General features: G+C 35.8%; 1 protein-coding gene across 1 annotated transcript in view; it reads left to right on the forward strand.

Annotated features, from left to right (window-relative positions):
• Positions 1-23,791, forward strand: part of LOC128810668 (adhesion G protein-coupled receptor A3-like) — a 256,002-nt gene that overhangs the window by 185,638 nt on the left and 46,573 nt on the right. Inside the window, exon 13 of the mRNA XM_053983732.1 lies at positions 23,111-23,318. Within this exon, the coding sequence (XP_053839707.1) occupies positions 23,111-23,318 (208 nt within the window). The remainder of the gene's footprint in view (positions 1-23,110; positions 23,319-23,791) is intronic.

The following is a 23,791-nucleotide window of genomic DNA, read 5'->3' on the forward strand; positions in this document are numbered from 1 at the left end:
ATTTTCCTTTTATTCAGTATTTTTATTCATTAGTGAATATCATAATGATCCAAATAGCAGATGAAAAATATCTGCAGTCAGTTTGCATAAATTATAGCTCATCACTTGACAAAAATAGTGTGAGAAACGCTACTGGAGTATGTTGAAAGCCACAGTAGTTTATATATTATGCTTTTTCACAAAATCATGCTGCATGAAGACATGTCAGTGTGTTCAATTAGGATTTTATCTCCCAGTCACATATCAAGTAAAAAGTTTGTTTTAACACTAATACCTCTGGATGCAGTTGGCTGTTACTAGTAGTTAGGAAACCAAGATCAGAAATTTCAATTTTTGGAACTGTGCAGAGTGGAAAATTACTTTTATAAAACATCTATGTTTGTTGATTTTGTTTATCACAGCTAACATTTGCTGAATGATGGCTGAATATTGGTAATTATGTTTGTAATGAAACATTATTTAATTTGATTATAAATTTATTATATAAACTTAGTGTTTATTCCTCAAAATGACATCTGAATTACAAACAGGGAAGTAACAATTATATTAATAATTTAAATATACCATAAGCAAATAAGATTGTCTCTTACTTGATGGAAGTGTTCTAGTGATGTTTCGAGGCACTTGAAATGCAACACATTTATTCAACAAACACCACCATTGTTATCAGGTCTATGCACTGAAGTCCATTTTAAATACATACATTTGTCTGCTCAGGAATAAAAATAATTAGATTTTATATGCTGCAAGGCAGGTTTGGGCACTGATAATTTAATATCTACAAAATCCAGTTAAATTCTTCCTGATCCAAAGCTTGCACACAGTGGATGTTGGAGTAGGTCTTCGCTTAAAAAATTCTGACTGATGTCAGTGGCGTGTTTTTGGCAGAAATAAGCTAGAATAATTTTTATTAAATCAGTCACTGGTCTTTTAAGGATATATGTATATGGGATATGAATTTTCTCAAAGTATGAAAGCCTTCATCTTTGCTTGAGCCTGGGAAATTTGAGGTTGCTATTTATCCTGCACCATTTTTGAGACGTCTAGCTTGCTTTTGCCTGCAGAAGTGCTGGCAGTGCTGAGTGCCAGGGCTGTGCAGGGTACCTGGTGTGGAGATTCAATCAGAAACCAGATCCTCTCTTTTAAGGTGGGCATAGGCAGAGGATAACTGGTCAAGCACATAGCAGATTATTTAATACCCTGCCTGATTTAAATCCCATCTGGGTGCTATAACTGTTGTCTCTCAGACAACTTTAGTTGTGCTGCTTCATGGAAAACACAAAGTGCGCATAGACTGGTTACACCTGCAAGTACCAGTTCACATAGGTACATACATGGAAACTATAATAAAAACTTTAAAAATCATACAAGTAACAGCAAAAGTAATAGAAACAAAAATGTTTCATGGTATCCAGCTTTCATACTGAATTTTTTTAAAAAGCAATTTTTGAAAAAAATACCACATACAGAAAGACCTAAGACACACAGATGATTCTTTCTGACCCAGATGTTCTAAATTTAGTACCCTTAGAAAGCATCAGTTCCCAACTCAACTTACTGTTTATTTCATGCAGCCTATTGGATAAATTCAAATCATAGCATAAATACAGGTCTGAATCTGCATCTGCAAAGCTTTGAATCCAGTCTATGCCCATTAATTTGGCATGATGTAAATGTGATGGGCAAACTTACACAAAATCAAACTGCATCTCATGTGGGTCTTAAATAGAATTTGGTTTAATAGAGTTTTTTATTTTTAAGCACCAGATATCTGTGTGGGTGTCAGTTTCGATGTTCTCGAAACAAGGTATACAGCTGCAGCTGGAGTTTTGGTTTTGTCCAAAATTTTCCAGTTGAAATTCAAGCAACTGAACTTTTCCAAATACCCATTCTATGCTTCAGTACAGCTAAGAACGCTTGGATACCAAATACTCATCAGAAGTGTAGCAGAAAATATTTCTCTTAGTGATGGTTTGAGTCACATTTACAATTTTTCTTTAAAAATGCCATATTTATGGGCCTAATTACTAGATTTGATGGAAGGTTCAACATGATTTTTCACACTGTTATTTTCCTTGTCTTTGAATGCTGTGTTTTTCATAAAATGCTTTTTAATTCCTTATAAATTCTAGAATGGAAACACTTAAGCTATTAATTTGACAAGAAAATTTTCAGTTGTACTAAGAGTATAATTTTCCCCAATGCACAGTATACTTATTTGGAGGTTCCAAAAAAAAATCTGTTTTGCCATGTGTGTATCAGACCTAAAACCCCTAAGTAGTCTGGAATGAATAGTGCAGGAGACTGAAACATTATTGAGGTGCATATAGCTCAGGTTTACTATCAGACTTAAAATATAAACAGAGGCATTCGGACTTTTTCAGAAAAAAATACAGTAATTATTTGATGTACAAAGAAATAATTTTCCAATAAGTTCATATCAACAAATCATTGTACACAACAGAGATGTTTTTAAACATGAAAAATGTGTTTTGAGCTCATGTTAGAAGAAAGATAACTATGAAACAGCATTTTTAAACCTTGAGAAATGGGAGAAGAATGGATTAAATACTAGTCTTAGTGAAGTCAAAGTAAAATTCATGTGCACTTCAGTGTAGTCAGGATTTCTTCTGCTGTGTTTCTTTTAATAAAATCTGCCAATATGTAATTTCATTAGACTTTTGATGCACCACACAAATACAAGGAAGGGTAAAAGCTGTAATGTTTGGCACGCCGAAGTAGCATTATCCCAAAGCTGCAGACCTGTAAAAATGTTTGATGTAGCTAAACAAAAAGAGAATAATGTAGTTAACATTTAAAGTAAAACTTAGTCATGCTAAATTTTGGATTTAACATAATTGTGCACACTATAATCAGCATCTTTGCTGGGAGCTATAAAACCATTATGCAGTATATCAGTTATAGAACCCAGCCCTGAATGCAGCAGACAGACAGAAGAGATACGGGGACAAGAGTAAAACTAATGCAGCCAAAGAATGTAATTTATGTACTTTGTCCATTCTCATCTCTTATTTTCTCTATGAATTTACGCAGTCCAACTTCTGTCTGCTGGGTGAACTTTTTCCAGTTATGTTTTTTAACTCATCCCAATTTTCAGGTACATTACCTATTCCTTATAAAAATAAGGGCCAGTTAACGTGGTCTGTGCAGCATTTTGAAACTGTACCAATGAAAAAGGGAGGTTTTTTTCTGAATTAAACCCTTACCAGTTATGATGTACCTTAAAGTATGAGTTTGTATATTTAAATCAAAACCTAATTTTTTAAACAGCACAGATTAGGTCACTTCTTACAATGCTCTCTTCAGTGGATTTGTTTTAGTTTGGACTGATTGGACCTTACTGTACAAATCTGGTGATACACAAGTAAAAAGCAGAAGCCAGTTTGCTCTGTCTCTTGCTGTGTTACATCTGGGCTAAAGAAAATTTAAAAATCAGAAACAATGGTTCCAAACAGAAAAAAAAATTGTATCATGAATAAACATGATTAAGGCTTGAATTATCAATTAAGACAATGCTATTTTAGCATAGTCCAGTTTAGTTTGGGGATTTTTTGAGTGTAATTTAATTTCAAAGACTCATGATTTAGGGCTGAATTTAGCTGGTCAGTTACTAAGGCTGTACTGAATTTGTAAAATTAATCTGTGAAAAATTATGCTATAGCAGTTTAATTCTAATTCTTGAAACAGATAGTATAGTGAAGGAACTTCAAGGACTTTCTGCACTGCAAGGCCAAAACAATTAAAGGTTTAATCACATCTCTGGTGGTTAAGGCTGGTAAAATCTCTCAGGCAATATGTGTGGACCGTTTTATAGTTCCATTTTGGTTATGTAGGCACTAGTTCAAATAATTATATTACTGGAATGCCGTGTAACATTTGGATAGCTCATTTCTGTGCTATCCATTACCGATGATGTAGACCACACTGTTTCCATAGAGATGATCTCTCTCTTTTATCTCTTGTCATATAATTCTCCATGCAACACATTAAATACTCTTAACAGAGCAGAGGGGAAAATTTTTCCCTGTTGGTTGGAACTTCAGTATTGTTTATTCCTGTGACAATGGTGATCCTTTTGATTCATGTTTTCAGAAAATCAGAGAATTGCAAGACAACATATACATATAGAAGCAGTTTCCCCTTTTAACTGGTCCATTGTTAAAGAGCTGGTGGACTGCAGCTTGTTGTAAGGATCATAGGTTTTAAGAAAGGACTTTAAAATTGTGGGTTTGAACTTTCCACTTAAAATCAGAGTGTGTGAGGGTTTCTTGATGAATTTCAGTTGTTGGACTTGTGGAGCTAAAGGATGGTGGGATTAGGAATTTACAAAAGGGCCTGAACCTCTGTAACACTGGACAAACCTTGGTGTGATCTGCAGTGAATTGATGTAATGCCAGTTCAGAGGTTTGCAGAGTTAATGTGTGTATCAGATACGGCAGAGTGTAATTACATGAAAATGACCCTTTCAGATCTGTGGAAAAACAATTTCAAAGGCAAGTTATATCATATTAGAGACATTTTGTATCCCAGTGCTATAATGAAAGGAAGCCTGCACTCCTGATTTGTTTCAGCTTCTCGCTGTGTGCCTCTGATACCTGGTAGACACAAATAGCTGCACAAAACTGGAATTTTTTGGATGTCTGCCCTTACCTTGCCGTGTTTATGAGGTTATTTACTGCTGAACAGAGACAAGAAAATCAATTGGTCATTTACCATGTGAGCAAAAGGACACATACTGGAGGTTCTTCTGGTTTGAAACAAACATAATAAATCTATTCTCTAGCCTGTCATGCTTTATGTAGACATCCTCTCCATCACTGCTTTGTGGAAGTGAAGAAATTTGGTTTTCAACAATAAATGATTCTATTTTAGACAAACTTTGGCCTACACTCAGTGCTTCTGCCTGTTTCAATACCAGTGTTAAGTTTTTCACTGATTAACCAGGAAAGACCTTCAGTGTTTGGGGATAAGCAATCCTGCTGGTTGCTGAAAATTACAATAAATGAAAACAGAGTCTTGATTTGAAATCATGCAATATTTTTACTAACTCCCATATGTTCACTGAGATGCAGAGGAAAGACTGCAGCACACCCTGAACTGCTGTAAATGAGCATAGCAGTGTAGAGTGGCTGATGATCTGCTGCATTCTTTCCTGAACTGTTGCTATTATTTAGGTGCCATTTTTCAATATTTCCTGCATGAAGATTACATGTTCTTGCTTTCTTTAGAAAAATGGGCAGATACTGACTTGCACTCTTTCTGTTTGTTTTGTTAGATGGGTTCGTTTCTACAAGGTGTGTACAGCAAGTGATAATTAATGTTCAGGGTGTGAAATTGCAAACTCTCCTACACGCCCGAGAGAAAGGATGTGTGCTATACATCAAACTACAAAATTAAAGGTTTTTTTGAAGTGGACTCTGCCAGAGCAAATCCAACTATATTATTGGACTAAGGCTTATGATATATTTTCAGCAGGATATCAAGTTACTGCAAAATGTATATTGCACATGCCTTATATATACAGCATCTTTCAAATTCTGGTGTATTTTCTTAAAAGCATGGATGGAAAATGGATATAGAAGCCTAAGCAGGGGGGAAAAAAATCACACACATGTTAAAACCCTTTGTACCCTTATAACATTCTGTTCTAAATCATCTGTGAAATTCTCAAAAATAAATTCAAAAGTTTTGCTTTAGATATTCAAATTGGTACATACAACAACTCTTGCCTGCAGACTCAATTTTAGTGTCCACTTCTCCCCACCTTACGTAATTATGGACTTCTCTCAGGAACTCTCAGATCATTGTGTACTCACGTATCTAAAACACAACCTTTGAATTGGCTTAATTGCTTCAGTCAGCCACATCTTTAAAAATATCCTATTTGATTATCTCCATAACAAAAAATCTTATTTTCACTGTGTGACTGGAAATGTCAAACAAAATGGTATCAATTCCTTTATGTATATCTGAAAAGAGGTTAACTGCTCAGAAGAAAATAATAATTTTGATTTTTTCAGTTCATTGATTCAATCCACTAACTACTCAGACATCAAAATGTCTTTCAAAATGTTCGTTTTTAAATTACTGCCTTTCCTTTGCTTCAGATGAAAATATATTTCAGGATTAGATTAAAATGTGATCAATAAACACATACTTTAAAACATTAAAAAGGTCAGTGTTTCTAAGGAATATGGGACTGATTGTAAAATTGAGTTGCTCTGTCTACCTTCAGCAGTTAATCAGCAATGGGAATAGTAACATATTATTGTTAGAATATTTATATTCAAAGAGGAAATGCCAGCCTCTCTAGATAAAAGGAGTGTCATCCAAATCTCTGCTTGCCAAAACTGCTATAGAAATAGTGATGGAAAGAGAGTGATGACAAAAACTCAAGTCATCCCAAGTAGCTTCAGATTTTGGGTTTAAAAAGGGTTAATGAAGTGCACTTAGGTCTCAGAAACAAATCCTAGGACTTTCCTACAAGGTGAAAAAATACTGGCATGCCAGGCATTAACTTTCCTGTCCTTATCAATCAAACAACTTAATGGTATTTCCTTCTTGTTGAGCTGTGTTTTCTGGCTTTTTGCAGACCTCATTCAGGAGTTAGAGTGAAGCTGCTTTTTCTGATTTGCTCCGGCTTTTAACCTGGCCTTTTCAAATGCTGTCCTGCATGTACCTTAGAGCCAGAGCATGATGTTACTTCTGCAGAGTGGCAAGCTTGGGTTCCCTTCCCCATGTGAGTTCTTCCACGTTTAGGTAAATGTAGCAGTTACAGCACTTTTCAGGACTCCACAAATGGGGGCAGTTTTCTTAAATGAGCTAGCGTTGCATTAGTCACCTGAATATGTAAGGTGCAAGACTTTGTGCCAGTGTGCCAGTATTCCAATAAAATCATTTGCAAGGTTAGATCAGCCATCCCTAGAATCATCTGGGGAGCCACAGGTTCCTTGTTTCCTGCTTCTCCCTCTTTCTTTCTCCTATCTCTTTCATTAGGTTTTAATTGCCTGATTGACATCTGTTTCAAGGGGATTTACTGATAGCAATTAATGTCTAGAGATTAAGATTTTCATCTAGTTTAGGTTTGTGGACTGCCTTTAATTTGAAAAAAACATTCAATTCTGGTTCAGCTGGCTGTCCTTCAATGAGACAATAGTTGAGATTACCTGTTGTCAGCTGCAATGATTGCACCATAGTCCAATGGTATGTGCAGGCTGAAATGATTGTGGCTATTGCAGAGCTATCCACAATTTTAGAAAGGAGAAAAAGAGTGTTAGATTGTAGGGAAGAGAAAGAGCTCCATTTTAGTTGTTTTTGAGCCTTAGGAATAGACTCTTAAGAGGAAGATAACCAGGAGAGGCCTGAATCACAGAAGGGAGGAAGGAATTTGTAAAAAGTGAGAACTGTTTAATCCCACATTAATAGGCAATGCAATGCAACAGGTCCAAATCTGTGGAGTGTAACTGAGAATCCAACAGCAATATTGTGTATTTGAAGTTGTTTCAGATTAGGCCTTGTCCTCTCCCATGCAATTTACCAGTTACATTTTGTGACTGTTTCATTGGAATGGAATCCACGTTGTGCACTGTGAGAGGGCTTTGTGGAATCATGGCAGTAGAGATCTCATCAGAAAATTGGAAAATTGGCATTCAGATATGAATGTGATAGAATGAAAATAATTCCAGAATATCAGACCAGTTTTCCCAATCTAATCTAAAATGTTAATACAGACACACCCATAAGTCAACTGTATTCAAGAAGCATGTATCTGACAAGTTTATTCAAAAATTTTGGTGAGACCTATTTTAGAGAAATGCAGCTGTGAAACTGAATAATTTTTCATATTTTTAAGTTGGTATCTAAAAGACCTGTTGCCTGAGTTTATAATCATAGAACCGTATTTTTTTTAAACTGTGCTGTAAATACTTTTTTGAAATGCAGCAAGAAAATATCCATTAATGTTAGCAATGCTACTTGAACCTTATTAAGGCATCTTTGACACAAGGGTATAGATGCAGCTTCAAGGCAAAATGATTCACATCTGCCTATATTATCGTCTTGATTTACTTTTAATTTGTATTTTATTTTATGATATTACACTACAGCTTAATCTAGGAGTTAATGGGTTATTACAAATCTGTTTTCCCATTGTCATTTACCTTTAACTGTGCAGCCTTTTTGCTGGTAAAAAAAATAATTGTTCCTGTCTGTGTTTGTGGATTTGGAGCCTCAGGTTATATTTTATTCCTTCTCTTGCTTTCTACCTCTTTTCTCCCTTGAAGTCTTCTGTTTTAACATTTAAACGTTATGCGCTCCTATTGTTGAAGATCGAAGTGCTATATAGAAAATCCATTTCTTTTTCTTTCTTGCATGTAGTGTTCCTGTCATTTCAGTTTAGTGTAACCTTAAAGAAGGGTTTGATTTCAGTCTGTGCTTGATTTCACATTGCCTGTCACTGATAACAAATGTGTCCACAGTGATCCAGAGCTGAATGAATGTCTGTGCTATTTCCTTCCTCGATCTCTTAGATATTATTCTATGATTATAGTTATTTTTCTGACTCTGTCCTCTGACCAGCATTCTCCCATAAATGAAATTTAAAACTGAAAGCATTATATTAAAATTAAAACTTTTTATTGTCTGTATTTTCCTGAGGTTTAGGATTCAAAAATCCTCAATCACAGATTAAAAATGTTTTTCATAGCATCAGACTCCTTACAGCCTCTGAATGTTTTGATTTTTCAACTTATTTGATCATTTTTATTTCTTGAAGTGTTTTTAAGTTCTCTAATGCAACAAGTGCTATACCGTATAGCAAATGGGAAATCTGCAGTAATGTTATTTGTTTAGTTGTGGCGCTTCCTCCCACAAAAATGAGTGTAGAATGTATCATTAATATGTGCATAGCTCAGTATGTAATATTTACAGTATCTTTAGTAAATACAGACTCTATTTTTTCTGCCTTTGATTTTTTTAGTTGCTTGCATAAAAAGTAGTGTTATTAATTTGTTACCTTTAGTTTGACTATACATTACATTTTTAATAGCTTAGTCAACTTTTTTTAAGCATATAGATTGCTCTCTGTCCCCACTGTCAGTATACAAATGCACAATAGATAAGTGTGTTTTATGTTGTTGTGGAGGTTCTTGTTTTCCCTCAGAGCTATACATCCTACTGTTCCAAAGTGGATCTGTTCATCATTGCCATTATGTGTTTATCCAGTGACAATCATGGAAATATAGAATAATTTATGTTGCATAAGGGCTCAAAAATCATTGAGTTGAGCCATTAAGTAAGAACTGCCAATTCCATTGCTAAACCATGTCTTTAATTGCCACACCTAACATGTTTTTTAAACACCTCCAGGGATGGTGACTCAACCACTTCCCTGGGCAGCCTGTTCCAGTGCTTGACAACCCTTTTTGTGAAGACATTTTTTCTGATATCCAATTTAAACCTCCCCTGGCTGGTGTAATTTTACCTTATCCTGTAACTTATTGCTTGGGAGTAGAGATCAGCCTTCTTCACCCAAGCGCCTTTCAGGTACCTGTAGAAAGCAGTAAGGTCTCCCCAGAGACTCCTTTTCTCCAGGCTGAACAACCACAGTCAAATCTGACCATTTACTGCAAGAATGCTTGGCAATCAAAAGGATCTGAAGTAGCCAGGTGGCTCCTTCATGCTGATCACCAGACATGCAACTGTATGAAGTTGTAAATATGATGTATCTGCTTGGCTATTTCAAAAGCAACTGAGGCTTCTCTTTCCATGTAAATTTATTATTGAAAATAAAAGCAAAACTGATATAGCAACCAAAACACGCAAATCCAGTAGTTTACTAGAAAAGGCATATATTTTAGAATTCCTTAGAAATTATATTCCAAGTTTCAGGTTATTTTCCCAGTGGAGAATTGCTGCTTGATACTTTTGTGAACATGGGTTAAGCTTCCTTTTCTAGTAAGAATCTGTATAACGAGCGTACACTGATGATGTTAGTGGTACTACCCAAGGTAATCAGCAGCATCATTCAAATGTAAATTTTAGAAAATGATTAAATAAATATTCAAATGCATTTTCTTCACAAGCTCTCCTATGAATGTTACAGTGTCTCTTCTCCATATGCATCCTGCATGTTCAGGGTATTAGGAATTTTAATGGTCCTCAACTTTGTATTGAGCAGGGGATTACGATTCACCTTTAATTTCTAAGAAAAGTCACTGCAGCTCTCTGAAAATCTCCCAAGTCCTACTTGGAAATAATGTAGTGAGCTAAGTAATATTATGAGACCAAAAATATTTATTTGTTCTTAAACCAGATTTTTACCTTAGGGTAATGCTGAATTTGTTGACTTAAATCATTGTTAGAAATGGTCTGCACAAATTCAAACTGATGCTGTATGTGGGAGACAGCTGGTTGTCATGGTAACTGTAGTGCAGTTTTTAATTCCACTTGGTGAGTAATGCTAACACGATGTTGCTGAATAGACCATGGCTTAGCAAATACGAGTACCTTGAGTTCTCCATGTCAGTGTTACAGACTAAGAAAATGCTTTGTTCCAATATATATATATTGCCTAATTTCTGGCTTATTGCTTTTCAACAAAGGCATTTAAAAAGTGTATCTAAAAAGCTAGAGGATATCAAAACTGTATGGAGAATATGCTTTTGGTGTGGCCCTCAAAGAGCCCCAACAAGGTGATAAAATTAAGAGACAGACATTAAGATATCTATGACCAGTGAATATGATTTTGTTTCCTTATGACTGTTTGTCACTGCATTTTTATTGTGCGTCTATTGAAGAAATGCTGGATTAGAAAAATTTAGGATGGCAGAAGAGCACAAAATAGCCAATCAATTTTTATTTTTGTGTTTATTTGTGGAAGAAAATAGGACCTTAACTGAAGTTATTTCATTTTGTTATAGCTGAGATACTCACTTAATGCTGTGCTTAAGAGAAGACCTTTGCTTTTCAGGCAATGTGTCCTATGTGAAAGAAACAAAAGACCATAACTCTAGGTGTAGCTGGGGAAACAGGACCAAAATCCATTTGTTAGTTTGCAAATTACTCTTTTGTAGACCCTCATAATTACTACACTTTTTCTTTATGTTACATAATAGAGAAGAATGAGAATACAAATTTAAGTAGTCTGTGCCCTTGGCAGCAGTGCTTCCATTTCACTGTGGATATATAGATCTTCCAGGACTCAGAACTCCTGATGATAAAAGTATTTCTCATTGCTGAGATAGACAGTTTGGGACTCTGCCAGTTTTTAAAAAATACACTGTCTTTCAGCTAATGATGTTAGTTATTAATTTTGTACATGATGTTGGCCCTTCACTTGGCATGAGAGACTCACCTTTTTCTGTATCAATTTCTTTTTATCCCCCTTTTCCTACTTGAGCACATTTCTTTCAGATCCTTGCTCTAAATAATTAATTCATACTCTCAGGTACTCAAGTCTGCATCTGGTATAGCAGTAGTAAAAGTCCAGAAGTGCATGTGTAGGATTCACCAAAGTACTCCCATCTGATTTAATGCAGAAAGTAAAACTGGGAAGTCCAGAAGGAAAAGGTAGTGAAATGGTGAACATATTAAGTTTTTATGTCAGAAAATGAACATTGCTACTGTCCAAAATAAAGGCATATCAGTTTAATAGGAGACTGGAAGTGATTCAGCAAGAATGATAACACACTTACAAAAAAAAATCCATCAAATGTGTCAGTGGAAGTCCTTGAGAATCTCTGAACTATACACATTGTTGATGTGCCTGACTGGTAAAATAAAGTCCTTTAAAATAAAAGCCCCTGGTAAAAATTTTTGAACACATTAAATATACTGATGCCAGAAGAATTGACCTTTATGGAAAAAGATTAGAAAATCAGTAGAGCAAGAGAGAAAGACCAAGAATATTCAAACCATTGTGAATACTTGCAATATAACAATGTAAACCAATTAATTTTTCTACTGATTAAATTGAAATGTTTGTAGTTATATAATTAATTTACAAGTCTTTAAAAGTGAACACTTCATGGAATATACACCACTATTTTTAATGAACATGTTGCTGTTGCTTTTTCCGTATGCAAGCCCTGCGGCACTAATACTTGAAAACTTCTATTAATTCAAAAGCCATGAGCAAGACAAAAAGTCTGTTTTCCTGTTTAGTCTTGTAGTACACTGAAAACTGGAAGCAGTTTTATATTTGGAAGAATTCAGATAGTTCTTTTTCCCTTTTGTTTGATCTAAGAAATGGGGAGGGAAGACTGAGCTGAGTTCTTAGTTATTACTGTATAGGTCTCATCCCATGTAACTTTAGCACCTGTCTGAGTATTTAAAGGAATCTCTTATATCACAAATCTCTTGCATTATATTAGGAATTCTCATTCTCAACAGTCACTGAATGGGAATCAGGAGATTCTCCTCCTGGGCTCCTGAATCCTCACCTGGATTCAGTCACTGTATAAGAAGTATCAAGTGACCTTTGGTGTCTGAAATCCAAGGGACTCACTTGACTGAGAGTGATAGAGTGCACACTGCCCCAGCAATATTACACCATTCTCACCCAGTTTAAACTAGGAGTTTTCAAGTGATGAGAGATGACAAGTACTGATAATGTATGCAATATTTTTAAAGTCTTAATCAGGGGAACATCATCACTATTTCACAAGCAGCTGAGCTACAAAACTTGGTTTGACTAGAGGATTAAGATTTTAATTCAGTCAGCTTTTAGAACTAAAATTACATAGATTATGTCAGGTGATTTTTTTTATGTGGTAACAAACAAAAAAAATTCACAGATGCCTAGGTGCTTTCTTAACATCTGTAAAAGATTAATAAATAAGAGGTAAGTTTCTTCCAACCTTCTTAAACTAACAGGACTGTATAAAGTGATCAGTAGGTTGGTGGGGATCTGGTCTGATGGAAAGTTCACTCAGACTTCACTTCCATTGTGGCTGGATTTGGATTTGACTGTGGATAATGCTAGCAAATATTTTTGATTTTCCCGTAATTCTGTGACAAAACTCTTAGAAGAACACAGCAGAACTATTCAAGGTAGATAGTCCCCAAGCTCTTATTAGAACAGAAGTGTGTCCAGATAATCTAGTGGTCTGTGATGAGAACAGAGAGTACACGTGATTCAGCTGGAGGTAAAACTGGCTCTGAATGTTTTCTGGCTGAACTAAAGGACGACACCACAGATTTTCACATGAGCTCCAGACACAATGTGCCTGTGGCTGTATCAGCATGCATGGTATTTGGCCAGAACTGAAATTCAGAGGTGAAATTTTGACTAACATTTCACTGTCATACTGAGCTCAATATCTTGTATTTTGTGTCCACACTGGGTGCATCAGAATGCTGAAGATGTGTGTGAGACTTACAGAGCAGGGTATGGGATTCTGCATGGGAGCTTTGGGGAGCAGCAGCTACTGATGACTTCAGGCACTGGCAGTAGTGGACTGTGTCTTCTCCTTTGTACTCAACATTTCAGTTACAAGAATTCTCTGAAAATGTCTCTTGCCTTCACTTATACACGTGTGCTTTAGCTCCATGCAGCTCAAGGCCCTTGAGAACGTCCATCCAAATGCAAATGCCTCTGTGACACAGAACCTCTCTCTTGCTGATGTAACTGTACTCACTTCACTTCCTTTTTTTACGTTTCTTTTTATGAAATGTGCTTTCTGACTGTACTGATAAATTGACTACGTGGCTGAAACTCAGAAAGAAAATTATTATTTTGGCAAATTGGAAATAAAACTATATCCATTTTTCAAAATTGAAAAATTAGTTTTGGAACAGGAGGGAAGAGATCATATTTTCTCCTCCTGAGGAGGCGTAATTTCTTGATTATTGTGAAGATAGTGAACTTGTATCCTAAAACTGAGGGAAGGGAGGTGTGACAGTGCATGAAAAGGAACTAAGGCAAAGGCATCTTCTGCTTTTCTTTTTCGCATACTTAACTGTCTCTATATAACAAAGCAAAGGAATGTAGTGATCTTGCATCTGCTTCTAGAAATGTGTGCCTTGCTTGCAAGAGTAATGTTGGGTCTGAATCGTTTAATGACTATAGGCAAAAGAGATCATTCTTGATGATAATGCCCAAATGATTCAAAATCAGAATGTTGAATCATTTTATGGTGATGAAATTTTAAATTCACTTCCTAAAAGATCCAAAATACTAAAATTATTTTCAGCAGTTTCAGCTTTCCTCCAGTATCAGAGAGGGACAATATTTCAGTAGTCATCAAGCAGCAATATCAGCATTTCATTGCAGTCATCTTTATGAAAAGGCAGCATCAGAAAAGCACTTGGACTTCTGTACATCATAGGCAAGGTAGAAGCTCACTTTGCCTCAGGAAAATGATATCAAAATAGTTTATTAAAAAATTCTGAACTAAGCTTTTTCACTACATTCCCACTTATATTACTAGATGAACTACTATTTATCTAACTTAAGTGAAAGTGTGAATATCACATCAGTGAAATCAGAAGTCCTATCATCATGTCCTATCATATTATTAAATAATTGCAATATTCACTCATTGAATTCAGTTTTGAATTACTGTATTACCTAATGGCTGCATCACTCTCTACTCATAAATGTATCTATACAAATTATCAAAGTCTTTAGAAAAATTGTAATATCTGCAATGGTATGTATTGCACTCTACTAAAATGCAGATGAATTTTGTTTAGTACCAAGTAAATTTTCTCATGCATAGAAGCCACCAAGTATCCCATCTCCTTTTGATTAAATTGTGCTTCTCCAACTTCAGAAATAACTTTGGTAACACTTTTTTTCTGGCTGTTGGGAAATATTCTCTTTGTTCTTATTCATAATATTTTGTTATAAATGATAATTACTAAGCTATGCAGAAAATACTGTTGTGAGGTCTACATTAACACAATTCACCTAGTTAAAAAAATAAATTAAAAGTTACCATAGGAAAAAAACTTATGTATGCCAGATTAGTCAGAATTCGCACGATTCCTTTTTCTAAACTGGTAATATTTATGTGTAATTGAATTTGGTGGTCAATGAGCTGTAGAAGATATTTTGGTTAAGTTAGGTATTCTGTGTAATTATGATGTCCCTCCTAAGCTTTGCAATTATGTAGCTGAAAGGTCCACATAGAGAGCTCATGAAATTTTTTTATTTTCCTTATATTTTAAAATTCTAGCAGAAGTCCATCCCATCCTCTGAGTGCACCTGGAACAACTAAAACCACAGTATCAATGTAACAAACCTGAATATTCTTATGAGCTTTCCAGAAAAAATTAATACATTTAATGTCTGAAGATCAATTTTGCTTCTAAATAAAAAGAAAAAATACTCCTTCATCACAGGCTGTTTAGAGGAAAATGCAGCATTTCTAGGAGCTAATGCACCCCTGAAAGCCCCAGTGAACCAAACTCCTGAGAGGATGAGTTTTCCTGTAGAGTGCACTGCCAGAAGCCATCCTTTTCAAAAATGCAGCTGCAGTGAGTCTCTGTAGGTCCACAGCTCATAGTGTGAGTGTTGAAGTCTGAAATTCTTTAGGACTTCAGTGATCTTCCCCAAAACCCCAATAAATTCTAGTTGAAAACTCAGAGGCCACCCTTAAGAACTCTTAAATTCCCAGGAAGGTGAATTTTATGCATTCTGTGGCATAACTTTTTGCAACATGGCAAGTCAGTTATGGACCCTGAATTGAAGCAGTCATTTAGAGCTGCCTGCAAAAGTTTGTTGCCTGCAGCTCTTACATGTGTCCAGAATGTTTTCAAAAAACTTGTTTCTCAAAAAAAATTATATCATTTTCACACTTATTTTTTATCACACTTTTTCCTGCCATGTCTGTATAGGTTTTTTTTAATTCTATTTCTTCTTAGTGAGATTTTTATGAGCTCTATTAGCTGTATATTGGGGATGTAAGTAGAAAGTTCAAAAATTCCTTTAATCAGGAAATTCATGAGTTCTTAGAAGAAATTTTAAACACCTCTTGTAAAACAAAGAAATAAATCAAGCCTTTCTAACTTCATTTTGTAATTCTGTCATAGAGATTTCAAATACTCTCTCAAGAGGAGACAACTTTTTGTGTCCATAATGCCTGAAAAGTATCCCACCCTCTCTGTTATAAAGGCTAGGAAATATTTGAATGTTTTAAGTCTGCATTTTTGCTCTTGGCTAATGTCCTATTTGTCCTTGTGCCCATGCTGGCCATTTGCTTACATGGCTTTCATTTTGCCAGGCTAACAAAGCTAAGCTCCTTTATTTTCCACTTGTGAAAGAAATTATTCATTCTAAGGGTGACCCTTATAACAATCCTCTACATCCTTTCTATTCTGGACTGACTTTTCCTCAGCCTAGTTGATCAAAATTGTGTATTATATTTCTGATTAGGCCTTTAAAATCAGAATATTTACATGGAAATGAGTCATATTGTATGTTCTGGATTGTATTTGTAGTCTTTTTTTTTAATTGTTAAATCATAGAGGCTCTGAGTCATCCTGTGATCAACCAGTGCTTTCACATCCTTGTCCTTATCTTTTGCTTTCCAAAGTGGCTTGTTTCACCAGCTTATAATAGACAATCTCATTATAAATATGTAAAACATGATTCAGAACATTGTCTTAGATGACATTGCTCTTTGTTTCAAGGTCATCAAACAAAAACTGGAAGTCTTTAAGCTGATTTTCATACAAACTTTGGATATATTCGCTCCAGCCTGTCTTCTCCTTTCAAAGCAAATGACTGTATTGTCAATTGGAGCTTGCTCCGTATTCGCCTGAAACTAATTGCTGCTAGTTCTTAATGTCTCAAAAGAAATCAGGTGAATTGTATTGCCCTGTCTGGAAAAATACTTATTGAGGACAATTATCATTTGGGTCTGGCATTATTTACCTTTGGTAAACCTATTCTGTTTCCCTTCATGTTCTTTTTCTTTAATATCTTTTTTTTTTTTGGTCACTTTTTCCTTCACAATAGGTCATTAACAGGTCAATGTTGCTTGTAGATTTGCACATATTTTCATTTTCTTAGAAAGTTTGCAAGATGTTCAAATATGAAATATAAAATCCTAATTTGGAGAGTTTTGGTTTTAACTTCTATTGGAAAAGGGCTCCTGACAATCAGATTTCCAGATTATTTTACATTATCAGCTTTTCTAAAATTTCAGTGCTGTTTGCTAAATCTGTTTTTATAGAAACATATTTTCTAGAAAACTTTTGATTATTAATTAGGGAGAACTTTAAAAATTAAGATTTTTTTTTTAATCTTTTGATGCAATTTGCATATATTTATTACTGATGCCATAATTTCACTGTGCATCAAACCACCTTTTATGCCTGGCTAGAACAAAGATGTCTTGGACTCCATGCTTAGTTTTTCAGAATTGAGATGGAAGTGCACTGCAGAATTACTACATAATGACTTTATCACATAATAATCCCAACATGCTTAGCAGTTTTGTCACAGCAGCCAGGTGATTTTATGTTGCATTTTTGGAAGTACTGCTTCATTTCATCCTGGGAATCTGCATAAACTTTGCTTTTCACCTGCTAGTCCTCCCTGAGCCTTTCCATACTTGTGTTTAAACATCACTCCAGACAGCACAGTTAAACTAAGACAAATTAGTAGCAAGATTATGTAGGTAAGTTAGCATGGCTAGGGAACTCCTACTTTCCTTGTTTGGTATTATCCCATTAAAAAATAAAAACCTGTTTCTTTTAGCACCTGGCAAGTTGCTTGTCTTGTATAAGCATTTTCAAACTGGCATTGTTTTCATTATTTTTACAAACCCCTTATTTGGTATTTTCCCACCCGGTCTAAATTTTGGGGGCTTTTTCTTGATACTTGTCATGCTAGAAAAAGAGATCAGAACTCTTGCACAGACTACCTAAAGTTTCATAGAACTGGGCCAAATGCCTGTCCTTATCTCATATATTTTATGCTGAGATAATTCCTAAGGAGTGTTGTTTAAATACCTACCAGGAGAGACGGCTGAAAAGCACAATTGTGCCTCTATTTGTTAACAACTGAATCTTTAACATAAACCACAAACTAAAATCTTCCATTGCTTCTAAGGATCTGCTGTCTTATTTGAAGGACTAAATAAAATCTATTATATATGTATAAATAATTTATTTGCTTGATTTTATTATGATGACCTCACTGTTAACTCAGTACATATTTAATAATACAGCTATTACCTGTAGAGCTTAGTTTCTACTTTTTTTACTGTAACTTTATATAGCTTGTGCCTATTTTGGCTGCACCCTTATATCTTTAATAATTTAATATATGGTGTCTTGCATCTGAATCTCTACACTACTTTGGCAGATTCTTTGAAATCTGGAAACAGTGAAGCTGCTTTTCCAGTTCTCCTCCAGGTTTTAGGTGACTTCATTTACTCTTTTTTTTTTTCCCTTCCAGACTTCCTCTGACCTGTTGTTAAGGTGCTGGTTTTTAAGTTAAGGAAATTGCTGACTGGAAAAATATATCTTATTACTGTTGTGAGGACTAAGAATTTTATGGTTTCCTATGAAATATATTTTATCTTAAACAAAAATATTGTGCCTGAACTCAAAAGTCAATCTAGTACCGAGACATACACAAGGAAGAGTTACTGAAAATAGTTTGATTTTTGTCATTCCACAGTGGTTACCAAGTAGGTTTCTTGATAATGATTGTTTGATAATGAGTATGGTCTCTCAGTATTATGGCAAGTTGAACACTGTAATGGGAAAGCAAAGCTTCAAGAGTAAATGGGAGCAGGTCTCTTAAAGGAATTATGAAAGTAGAAGGGCCAGCATATAACAAAGTCACCTAAGGCAAGAGGCTGTCTTTCCTAAACACTTAAAAACTCCTTGTAAATGCTAGCATTCGTTATAGGGAATGGACTGCTACCAGAATAAAACTGCCTAGGGAAAAACTTCACTTTAAATCTTTCCTTTTTCCCTTAAAACATTTTTAATAAGGGCCACACATGCACAACTTGCAAGAATGCCAAGCGTCCATAGCTCTCAATATCCTGAGGACCATTTCCGCTTTAGAATAAGATTTTTAACTCAAATTTAAAACTTTTAGAATACAGTTGGATTTATTGGTTCTGTTGTGGTGCCTCAGATCTTTTGAAAAATTACAGACACACACAAAAATAGGTCTAAAATGGGAAAAAACAAAACTTCAAAAGTACTTATAAAACTGTACTGTCCAAATTATGCTTCAGAGTGTTTAAAACAACCTTACATTCTGCTTTTTGGAAAGTTGACCAGGTTTGAAGAAATTCTAGGAGGCCTCCCAGGAAATCCTAAGAGCTGGTTTAGAGCTGATAAGCCCTCTTTCCCTGGCTGCAGGTCACAGAACAGATTTTCAGATATCTGGGCAGATGACGTGGAAGACACTTTAGAGTGTTTGAAAATTGCATAATTTCTATTATATTTCTGTGCAAATGGGTGGATGTCTATGAATAGCTTTCATTTTAAAATACAAGCATTTTCCAGAAGAAAAATGCTCCTTAGAAGAATCTGCACTGTGTTCAGGATTCCCTTTTTCTAATCAATGCCAGTACAATCCAGTTAATAGGACTAAAACTGAAATGGGAGTCATGATGGGATTATTGACATTCTGTTTTGAAAACACTCACAGAATGTCTAAATCCTGACTGGTGGAATGCTGACACAACCTGTAAGCTTTTCCAGGAAAATATGAGATGCCAGTGCTGTCATTGTAAAGCTGCAGCTCCTGTGGTGGGTCTGTATTGCTCTTTCTCTCTTCTTAGTGTTGCAGGCAGCTTTTTTGCCACTAGCATGCTCAGATACTTTAGCTCCTATGTGATATGGTGATATGGTGCCCAAATTAAAAAAAAAAATTAAATGAGATTATTTATATGAATTTTGAAGCATCTGAAGCACAGTAATTCCCTCAAAACTTGATGTTGCTGTCATTTGTTTTAGTAATGTGTTCCCATATTGTATTTCATCTCTGAACTCTGGAGCATCTTACAGGGCAAAATAAATGCCATCATTTTAATCTCACTTAAGTGAGAGGGAAACTGAGGCAAGAGTGGGGAACTGACTTACACTTCACTTCACACAAGATTAGCAGAATACAAGACTGAACCTTCAGTCGGGTTCCCTCCATCCTCTACCACAATAACAGGAACTACCTCAGTGCTCAGATCCTCCCTCTCATGTGGATAATAAGTAATACTATTGAAAATTCTCACACATCTCAGATGAAAATAATGTATTTATTCATATTTTTAAACAGCACTGTGAATGTGTGGGCCTTCTCACTATGTGCATTTTTCATTAATATCCTACTACAGGATCTTGTTGGCAGGCATGTCGCTGTAGCAGACAGTTGGATGTTTAATTTTGAGGAATTGCTAAGTAAATATTTGATGTGCAGCAAGTAGTTTGACTTCATGTGTACATTTGTCCAGTTAAGGAATACCCTGTCCCTTTGCCCTTCACTCCACCAGACCACCTGCACTCAAAAAAAAAATTGAAGTAACAGGTAATATAAGTGGGCAGTATTCACAATAAAACTGTACTCCAGGAAGTTACTGTAGGCAATTTAGTGAAGTTTATGAAATAGATTGTGTTATGGATATTCATATTCATTTTGAGCAGACAACAAGGGAAAAATGCTCTCCTGAAATCTGATCAGGAAAACGTTTTCTGTAGATGTGTCTTTTTGTCAAGTAAATAATTTGATGTTGCTGCATGTTTGAGATTTGCTCAGTCAGCCTGAGCAGTGCAAGCAGTCCACACTAATTCCACTGTGGGCTGTGCACAGCTTTTCTTCCCTGACTTCCACCTTGGCCCTGGGATGTGAAGCTGCAATCTGTGGGTAAGGCTGGGGCACCGTGGGCAGGTCCCTCCCTCCCTGCTGTGCGCTGAAGGGTCTCTGTGGGCAGGGAAGGGCTGGGTGCAGCTGGTCCTGCCCAGCCCTGCTCGGGCACAGGTTAGCAGGGAAGGGCTGGGTGCAGCTGGTCCTGCCCAGCCCAGGGACTGCCACCAGCCCCAGCTCCCTGTGCTTCATGTGGGAGCTGGTTCCGCTCCGCACCTCCCCAGTCCCACAGGCAAGCTCTGTCTACACCATTACTTTTTCCCATTACTATCAGTAAGTCCCAATGGAGAAGCAATTAGAGAACCACAATAAATTAAATGATTTGCCCTTTTAGCAAAAGTGCTATAAACCTGTTGTTTTCTCTGGTTTGTGTAGGGCTGCTTTTGTCAAGTCATAGCACATTGTTGCTTAACCCAGTGCCTTTAGCTGTCGGTTTCATTATCATAAGCTTATTCATATGCTTCTATCTTTCTCTTTTTGTGTATAATGAGTAATTAGTGTAATTTAATATGTCATCATTGTTGCTTTTTCCAGCACAGGATAATAATAAAAATCCAGCATAAATATAAAGTTAATCGCACCGTAAGCTCTCTAACTCGTCTGTATGTCTTCACATAAGTCCTCAACAGTGATCTGGGGTACAATAAATGGCACTTTTAAAAATCTCTGTGCATACTTTTTCATAGCAATTTTAAGGCCAAAATGGTATCATCAGAGGTTCAACATATGCAGATACTTGGGATTTCATAGAATAAAATATGTCTTTTTCAGAAGAATAAGATAAAGCCAATTATAACAGTTTTAGTGAATTAGACAGTAGAAACAATCTCAGGCTGAGTGCTTGATGTTTAGCTCAGTTAATACCAATTAAAGCCTTCATAATAATTTAAAATTCTAATGTAGAAATGTTCTGTTGCTATTTGCTCTTTTTTTTCCTGAGTACTTTTAATGAGCAGCATCGCCTAGATTGAATACTTATTTTAAAAAGGACGTTTTTGCATTTTTAGTGTTAAAATCTGAAAACCTTCCTTAAATATACATGGTAAAAGGAAAATGGTGTACAGAAGTCTTTATCTCTTTATTTAAGCTTTCAAATGACATCACAGACTACTCATGCCTTTCTTCCATATTTATTCCGTGGTCACTAGATGCTTCTCATAGTAATTTTAGTTTGCTGATCTCTGTTACACCTTTTATCTCTCACATGTGTATTTCTCCTAGCACATGGTTGTATATTAAATGTCATTTTTCTTTATATTGATGTGAAGATCATGGTTTTACTTCTGAAATAGGTAGTGCACATGTGCTATGAGCAAACTGTGGTAATCTATGTAAATTATGTGCACAGAGCCATACTCTGCCCTTGGGGGAAATGCAAATTAGAACATTTTGTAGTTTGTTTGTTTTTAAATACATACACTTTTCACATCAAGGCTCAGGACAGACTCCCTGTTTATTTTTCCATTGCTCATCATTTGTTATTCCTTGTAAATATCTCAATCTTTAATAATTAGTTTGCTACTTTGGCAGGAAAAAAAATGCTTGATGAGTGAAGTCCTCAAAACACAATGTTTGGTGTATTTTATAGCTCTGCTGTAAGGGATTTATCTGCTTGTAAAAGGGTATGTAACACACGACTCAAAGCCATTATAGTGATCTGACAGTCTTCATTCATTTTCTCCCAGTGTTGTCTTGTTTTCTTCTTTTACATTAGTGTTTGTAATATTTTTTAGTCCTGCATGACTAAAACATAGTTAACTGATTTTCCTTCTATGAAGCAAGAAAAACATATTCCTAAACTGTGATGTTTACTGCACTTGCAGTTCTCTGCAGATGTAATTCGTTTTAATAATAAAATTATTTTTTATACCCTTTAAGTACCCTTTCGGAGAAATGTTTTAATGTAAGTTGTCTGATTCTATTTTAAGTGAAGGAGAAAACCTGGTAGAGGTTGTCTCTTTAAATCAGATCTGCAGTGTTGATGGACCCTCTAGCAGGCACGGTAAGAACCATTCTCACCTCTGCAGCAGGGAGCTTGACCATATAGACTCTCACATTCAATCAAAACGTTTTCCCTTTTAATATGCACTGTACCAATCCTATTCCCATGGTTACAGCCCGTGCTTCTTTGGTTGCTTCCAGACTGTTGGAAAAGGAAGGCAGCATACATTTCTTGTACAGGAGTTTAAAACATCATGAAAGCAACCCTGTTGTGATTTGCATTTTAAATGTTTCTTTTTTTTTCTCATTGTACAGAATGCTGTAGCAGTAGCTTCAGTTCATTTGCCACAGTCTGTCTTCTCTCAGTCTTCAGCCTGGCAATCTGTTGATAACTCCACTTGCAAGCTACAGTTTATTGTCTTTCGGAATGGAAAACTCTTTCCTAGCACAGGAAACTCGTCAAATCTCGCAGATGACGGGAAACGTAGGACGGTTGCCACACCAGCTGTTTTTGCTAAAATAGGTGAGAAGCTGTTATGCATTATTTTCTTTCATCTAAAAGCTACGGTATACTTGATTGTGCAGAGAATAGAGGGGAAGAGTATGCAGTGTGCTGGGAGGCTGGAAACAGTCTCTGCCTTTAGTACGATGTTTGCAATTGTTCCTATCTGCACAATTTTATTCAGATTGTCCTGCAAATAATGAAATGCCCTTGTGCTACGATTAGAATGCAAATTCTGGGCTACTGTTTGCTGACTGTGTTGTTACAGATGCTTGCTTCTTAAAGTTATCGGAAGGAAGCTTGTTTTACTCTTTACAGTTGCAATGCTAATGTCCTAGGCACTGGTGAAAATAAGGCTTTTGGAGTGGGAGTAGTGCCCTGTTGCACGTATCAATAGTCAGCAGTATACTTGCTGATGCGATGGATGTAAAACAGGTGTTGTTAAAGACTTTTATCTAAATGACATGCATTGTATGTGCTAGTGAGTCAGTGTT

Source organism: Vidua macroura, chromosome 8, assembly GCF_024509145.1.
Source record: "Vidua macroura isolate BioBank_ID:100142 chromosome 8, ASM2450914v1, whole genome shotgun sequence".
Lineage (NCBI taxonomy): Eukaryota > Metazoa > Chordata > Aves > Passeriformes > Viduidae > Vidua > Vidua macroura.